The sequence below is a fragment of the Haemorhous mexicanus genome, chromosome 5 (genome assembly GCF_027477595.1).
Source record: "Haemorhous mexicanus isolate bHaeMex1 chromosome 5, bHaeMex1.pri, whole genome shotgun sequence".
Taxonomy (NCBI): Eukaryota; Metazoa; Chordata; class Aves; order Passeriformes; family Fringillidae; genus Haemorhous; species Haemorhous mexicanus.
Genome location: NC_082345.1, coordinates 14,910,476 through 14,918,400, shown reverse-complemented (window position 1 = coordinate 14,918,400; position 7,925 = coordinate 14,910,476). Strand labels below are relative to the sequence as shown.

The 7,925-nt window shown below is 44.7% G+C and overlaps 1 protein-coding gene across 1 annotated transcript; it reads right to left on the bottom strand.

Moving 5' to 3' along the window:
- Positions 1-195: 195 nt before the first annotated feature.
- On the bottom strand, positions 196-6,311 carry LOC132327156 (C-type lectin domain family 2 member L-like). Its single transcript, XM_059846008.1, has 5 exons — positions 5,972-6,311; positions 5,219-5,302; positions 4,220-4,404; positions 3,359-3,459; positions 196-1,727 (listed from the first exon to the last, which is right to left on the bottom strand). Exons 1-5 carry the CDS (start codon positions 6,024-6,026, stop codon positions 1,610-1,612), a joined length of 543 nt encoding a protein of 180 aa, XP_059701991.1. The 5' UTR covers positions 6,027-6,311; the 3' UTR covers positions 196-1,609.
- Positions 6,312-7,925: the final 1,614 nt, after the last annotated feature.

Below are 7,925 nucleotides of genomic sequence, written 5' to 3'. Positions count from 1 at the left end.
GGTGTAAAAAGGGAAAAGCATTCTTTCTTGGATCAAATATTCTGTTTCATGTCAGCCCCAACATTATGATTAAAGATTTTTTCATGTTCAAAACATTAATATTTTACTTCACTTCAGATTTTCTTTTTCACCAAAATGGTGCCTGAGATGAAAAATACTTTTAATATCCTAATATTAAGATACAAACCACTGTAATTCAGGGGCTCTGTAAAGATGTTTATTAAGTATCTTTTCAGGACTATTGCACATACCATATCCTTCAGAATCAGGTTAATGTAAAAACATTGCAGAATAACACCTTTCCCCCAACATATAAATAAATAGATAATTAGGCTTTTTATACTGTAGAGTCCTGCTACTGTGCCTGTAAAGAATACAAGCAATTAAGAAAATTGTAATCCAGTAAAATTAGTCATTATATTTAAACAAACATCTGAAAGGCACAAGTTGCTGACGGTATCCATGTGTATGGTCCTGCTACAGTCAAGTCCTTCTCTCACAGAAAATAACAAAGGCGAACTTCCCATTCTTCCTTCTCTGGAAAATTCATAGCTATATTCCTTCCAGGCAAATTTGCTTCCTCTGGGTTAAATGACACTTTTAATCTTTGGAAAATCTGCTAGACATGTGTGGGACTCAGACAATCAGAGGGATTGTACCCTATTCCTGTTCAGGCTCCCAGCAATCCAAGAGCACTGGAGGCTGCTGCTGAAAATGTCACCTACACCAGGAAACACTGACTGTCCATCTGGAAATGTCCCCTTGCTCAGAAGCCTCACACCAAGACAGGCACAGGGCATAAGGGAAACACAGAAATATCCCTTGCTGCTAATTCTCTCATTCCCTTCTACTGATTTTGCCTCCTTGCACTGAGGACTATTCCTACATTAATGCCTGCAGCTTCACTATCACTCCTCCAGTTCCAACTCTTCTCCCCCCCATCAGTGCAGATGCTCAGGTAAATAAATATTCTTATCTGTTCTGACCTTTTTTTGGCTAAAGAAAGTGTTGTGAGGATAACTTCAGGTGCAGTGCAGCTACATAAAACAGCTTGACAGTGTAATCACCAGGTTTTAACAAAATTAATGTAACATAACATTACAAAACATGCAATAAATGCAAGGTACATCCCATCAAATGGAAAGAGAGGAATTTGCTGTGATCCTGTCTAAAACAACAGTGTTCACTTCTGCATTGCCCTGTATCCACAAGGCACTGGCAGCCCTCCAGACGGACCCACTTCACCACCCATGCACACAGAGCCTGGCAAAGGAAAAGCAGAACAAAAACCTCCAACTGCACACCCAAAAGGGAAAGAAGGAGCAGCTGCTCCTGCAAGAGAAGAGTAAATGGAGGAAATACTGATGGCACAGCAAAAACAAACTACAGCTGGGCAGTAGCTGGAAAAATGGGCCAAGGATGCTGAAGAGAGCCTTTAAAATGGTATCTTCAAAGCCTTCCTCCATGGGTGGAGAATTCTGGCTACCAGAAAAGTCATTCACCTCTGGGTCGGAGCTGGGACACATTCCCAGGTCCCAAAGTGTAGAAATAGCCTGTGTAGGCATCATATCAGAGCTCTGAGAGTCAGGAGTGGTGGCTTTGTCCACCTTTATCTTGCTGAGTTGATATTCAAGCTACAGACCCATTTCCTGGTTAAATAACATCCTGAGGCTGAGACTCCTCTGGACTCCAGATAGGCACAGCTGCCAGAGCCTTTTACTTCAAACCTGTCAGGGAGAAGGGAAGACAGGATTACTTGGACACCCACAATCAAATATTGCAATAGAGCAAAGGCAGCTATGGGCATCTCTGGTTCTCTTTGAATTCTCTTGGAATAAAGCCTGATTTATCTCAGGCAAGGCACCACAGGAGGATGATGTTTTGTGCCTTGAAGAGAACAGCATGGAGATTATCTTTTCTTAATGGTATCTTGTACCTAGAATACAAAATCCAGCACTTGTAATACTCCTGCAGCTTGTTTAGTGGTCACTAAATGTGAAGCACACCCTTAGAGCAGAGACTGAAACTCAGGTTTGCCTTTCTCAGGGATGCTGTGCCATCAAGATGGGCACCACCACCTTACACCTTCACATCCTCCTTTCCAGCTAAAAAGTTCCAGCAGAAGCTGTGAAGGAAATGCATCTGTAATTTCTCCCTTCCTCAGAACCCAACACGCACCATGATCAAGGGGGTGGGAGGAAACAAGAGGTAAACATCTGTTTCCACACCGTAGGTGTCCCTGCATAAGAGGTAAGGGGCTTCTTCAGCAACTCTGTTTTCAAACAAAGGGCTATAAAGTTCCATGGATAGGCCAAGAAAACTGGAATGGTCTCTGGAAAAGCCAAGGGACAAATCCCCACCAGTGTAGTGACACCTGAGCTTAGATATCAAGGTGTTTGCCCTCCCCTTCAGGAGGGGCAGTTTGAGGCAAGCAGTGAGTCAGAAGTCCAAGGATGGGAAGAACCTCAGTGAAAATGAAAGCATCAGTGGATGTTTGTACTGCAGACGGGATAAAAGAGTGGGAAGGACTGCAGTTTTCAACTTAAGGAGCTCTCATGTTCCTCACATCTCACACTAAATGCCTTTGTCAGATCAAGCCTTCAGGGCTCGGGGATGAAGAGAATATAGTCACATATCACCAATAATATCACAGACTTAAAAGTATTTAAATTTCCCACTTTTTAAGGTAATTTCAGACTTGTGAAATCTCCTTGCTTATGCCTATCAATGGTAATTCTGCCAATTCCTGCCAGCAGCTGCTCCAGGATGAGCTGCAGCAGCCTCTGAGGAGATGGGACAGCTGCCAAGGAGAGGAACAAAGTGCCCCACACCTGGCACTGCTGGCACAGAACACAGGGCCCTGGCCACAGAGCAGCTCCTGCAACATAAATTCACATCCACCTTCCCCGCCAGCAGCCTCTTTCTGAGGAACATTCTATAAAAATGAAAACATGTCTTAGCAGTTTCCCAAAATCTTTGCTATTAATCTCACACAGCTTACATGCAGGTTTGTATTGTTGCAAAATATATTCCATGATGAAGAATTCGTGTCACTGTAATCATCCCTTCCTCCCCCAATTCCCTTCCTCCCATTGCTTTTCAGTCTCTTGGTTTCACTTTCTCTAATGTCTGTTACCATCAGCCTGCCTCGTGTTGCTTCTCAACGTTACAAACTCATCCCCTAGCTTTCATCTGCCACAGTTTTAACAATGCCATGTGAAATCTTCAGTGCATTCCATACCCTCTCCATCCCTTCAACATAATAACAGAGATTTCCTACAAGTCACTAGACCTGTATTATTTTTCTTACTCCCCTATAATCAAATATCACCAGCAAAACCCCTCCACATCAACTTACAGTTCATTGTCTAATGCTTTTCCATTTACCCAAAAGAACTCTTCATTTCTTTTATAGAGTCCAATCCATGGGTCTTGCTTTGTTATCTTCATCATAAACCTCTGTAGGAATAAACTCACGTGAGAAAAGAGGTTCTGCCTGTTCAGTCCAGCTAGCAAATTACAAAGTCTTTGATCCAGGGCAAAAGCAAAACAACAATCCAGCCTTTTCTGCTGAGGAAACAATATTAAAACCTAAATACACAGAGAATGGTGACTGGGATAGGGCTGACTGACCTAGAGAGAGGCTATTCTAAAATATCAAGGTCTGCTATCAAGGTCTGGAACAGATACAGAAGAATATATTCTCCTAGGCCTTTGTTCAGGGTGGAACCTTTCCTAATACTGCGGTATAATATAAAAAAAAAAAAAAAATGCTCCAAGCTGCACTTTGGGTAACTATCTCCTAACTCCAAAGGTCACAATTAACATATTTACCGACTTGTGTGTCATTAACCTATCTCAATATTTTAAACAATTGTTTAATTAAAGATAAAACAATTGTTTGTAAAGAGAAAACAATTGTTTAATAAAAGATAAATGAGATGCAACAATGTTTACCCTGACAGATGCCCTCAATATGACAATTCATAGCTGTGAGCAGCACCAAATTTAATTCAGAGAAGTACTCAGAGGTTTTCTAAACCATCAACTGCTCAAACTGATGTTTCCTGTTTTCAGGGAGAAGAGGCACGAAATCTTCTGCTGGCTGTGACTCATTGTGGTCTTACATCAGCTTCCTAACTCTTCAGCTGAGGAGGATGCAGAAGCAGTTCCCTGGAAGAGAACTGGGGGGAGAATAAAATCCTTTTGGTTCCCTTACCAGCTCCTGGTGATTCTCGATGACCAGCAGGGAAGCATTGTAGGAAGAGCACTGGCTCTGGCTGGAGTTCCAGGCAGCCTCATACTCTGAGAGGAAGTAACACTTCCTCTGGAAGTACAGCCAGCCGGATGGACACAGCTCCAGGGAAGGACACACTGGAAACACTTTGGCCAGGGAAGGCTTTACTGGGAAAAGTCAAAAAATAATCTACCCATAACTTCCAGCTGGGAAAGGTTTTACTTTCTGACTGCATCATCTAAAATAATCCCAGTCTAGCCACAGCACTGTTACTTCTGCCCAGCCGAAATAATTATTGCAAACTAATGATATATTCTAGATCCTGCACCCTTCTGCCTCTTGACATATCCTTTAAATGATGGTCAGGGACAGGTTGGTAGAAGTAGCTGAGAAGGTGATCATAAAGTATCACCCAAGGACTCTTCTACAGTTTAAAAATTCCAACAACTCCAGTTTTTGCATGCATTGCTTCCTCACAGTTGAATTAATAATTTTGTTTATTATAGTGTCATTTTTGAAGGACAGCAGATTGGTAGGACAATCTTCCTGTTGTTGTTTGTTTTCTTTAACTTGGATTAAGACCAACAGTGATGTGACAAACTTGATACCAAAAGTACACTAAAACTAAACTGAGCCCTCCCTAGCCCCACTGAAGCATGTGGAGTTGTTCTTGCACTGGCCCACAATTTCAAACAGAAATCACAGATTCACACAGGATCACAGAGTGGTTGGGTTGAGAGTGACTTCAAAGATGATTTTGTTCCACCCCCTGCCATGGGCAGGGACAGATTCCACCAGACCAGGTTGTTCCAAGCCCCATCCAGCCTGGCCTTGGGCACTTCAGGGATGAGGCAGCCACAGCTTCTCTGGGCCTCAGCACCCTCTGAGTACGGAACCCCAAACTCTGCTAATTTCTATTGCTAATTATATTTTCTTTTCTTTTAAAAGAATATATATTTTCTTTTAAAATTCCTTACTTACCAAACTGAATACATGAAATCAAAATGACAACAGCAGTAAGGACCCCAGCGACAGCTCGCCACAGCCAGAGGTTTGAGAACAGACCTGAACATATCAATGCAAGGGATTAAAAAAACAAAACAAACCCAAAATAACAAATAAGAAGTCCCCAGCTGACAGGGGAGTAGAGCCCAGGACACACAAAGCTGTTTTTATAAAAAAAAAAAAATTAGCTCTCTGTGTAGACCTGGCTGGGAGCAGAAACATTTAGCTTATCGTCACAAGGCTTATCAGCTAACAAGGCCTCTTGAGTTTCTGAAAATTCTAGTTACATCATCCAAAACTTAAAGCGATCCAAAGAGAAAGAAACGAGCATGGGAAAAAATGACGGTGGACACTAAGTGCCTAAACACGGCACGGATAAATGAAATAAGAAAAGCCAGCGGTTCCTGAGCCCAAAACGTTTCCTGAGAAATACCCAGCTTTATCTCACAGTCACAGCTGTATAGTCTCCTTTTGCTCCCCTGTCCCCTCCAGGGCTCTGGAAGCACACACGCCCCGCCGCTGCGCTGTGTCCGGCTGTTCGGGCAGCGCCGGGCCGAGGTGTCCCCACAGGAGAGTCCCCTCTCCGGGCGGTCGCTCCGCTGCCAGCCCGGGGCCTTTCCAGCGGTGCTGCGGCTCCCGGGCGGCATCCCCGGCTCCCCATGCTCCGCAGGGATGTCCCGGATCCCCCCGGCATCCCAGCGCGTCCCCTCGGTGTCCCCCGCCCGTCACCTTTGGTGCCGCGCCCCGCGGAGCCGCCGCGCTCGGCGCCGCTGCCCATGGGCATGGGGCAGGCAGGGCCGGAGCCCCCGGCCGCGCTCGGGCCGCAGCGAGCCCGGGCCCTGCTCGCCTCGCTGCCGCTGCTCCCCTCGCTGCCCTCGTCGCAGTTCCCCTCGCTGTAGCTGCCGCTCTCCTCGCTGCCACTGGCCCCGCAGCCGGGATGCGCCAGCCCCCAGGGGCATGGCCACGGAGCCCGGGCTCCGTGCCGAGCGAGGCCTGGGAACAGTCACTCCGCAACTCCGGAGAAATAGGAAATGGGGACGCTTTCAAGGAGAAGTCGGTCCTACAAAATCTCACCGGGATCCTGTGACATCAGCAAATTCCAGGAACTAACACGAAGGGAGAAGGCTCTGGTTTGGTTTGGTTTTGTCTGGTGGGGCTTTTTATTTTGGTTTTGCTTTTTTCATGTGTTTGGGTTTATTATGGTTTGGATTTTTTCCCCCCAATTTTATTTATTTCATATTTATTAATTTTCTTATTTTGTATGGAGAAGGGGAGTAAAACCAAATATTTAAACGTTAATTACTCTAACCTCTTTGGAAAACCTGGCCAGTGATTTGCTTTACCTAGAAGAACATAGAGCCTGATGATGCTGGCTTGGCCGTGGGGATGAAGGTGCAATAGAATTTTCAGCATTGCTTGGAAGACAGGGCCACGCATATCATCCATTTTATCTGGTGGTTTTGCACAATAACTGCTGTAGTTACAACAGATCTGGGCTATGCTGTGTGTTCTAACAGCCTGAGGAACACAGCTCCGAGTCATCATGTGGGCTCTGTGAGGCTGCTGAGGAATTCAGCAGTGGTTTATCCAAAATAAGCATCTTTCTGTACTCAGGCAGGAAACTTCAAACAGAAAACCATGGGAATGGGGGTTTCACTTTAAGCTTTCACAGCAGTCTCCAATCACTTTGATTGTCAAGGATTCTGAGCAGTGGTGAGTTGCTGAAAATCATCTCCAGGTGTTTATGTTTAAAGTTTATATGCTTCTTTATAAGCTGTATACTTCCATAAGTATAATTTGAATTGCGGTTGATTTTAGCCTTTGCCTGCAGATGGAATTCATTTAAACACTGAACTGGGAGAGCTGGACTGGTCAAAGTTCCCAGGAAGGCACTGGGAAAGAAAAGGAAAGATATAAGGATGAAGAAGGATCCAAAAGATATGTGTGACAAGGCTTAAGGCATGGTGGTTTCAGGGAGGCTAGGGACTGAGGATCCCCAGGAGAGAGAAGAGGTGATGGGTTCAGAGAGAACAAGCTGCAAACTTTTCCAGAGGTTTTGCAAGACATGAATCCAGAGGGGCAGAGGATGAGAGAGGGGTGTGGAACTAGGGCAGCAGGGAGGTTCAGTACCTGCCTGATGTAGAGCATGTTTTACATACAAGGACAGTGGAACATTGGTGTGTGCACAGCTGGCATTCTAAGAACAGCTTATTCAGCATTTATTTGCTCTGAAGGAGTGGCTTGGGCTCCTGCCATTCAGTCCTGCCTGTCACTGTCACAAAAATAGCATTGTGGCTTTTAACCACAGAGCATTCAGAAGTGAGCGATCTCTTCGTGCTCACCCACAAGTACAGAAGGTAATTCTCACAGCTGCAGGAGGTTCTCCAGGCTGGCAAAAAAACCCCTGAGAAGTGCTGTCAACATAGCTGTGAATCATCTGACCTGAAAAATAATGTTATTAACCCCAGATGCTGGTAACTGAGACATCTTCACCTTCACTTTCCCTGATCAGTTTGGCTAAGAAGCCTCCAGTCAATTCCTAAAATAAAAGTTGGTTATTAAGATATGAATTTCTTGAAGGCTAAAGGCAGAAATTCCCTCCAAAGTGAATCACTGGAAAGTTACTTTAAAATATTGCCATGATGTAGGGAGAAAAATGCAAACATTCTAAGGAAAAAACATG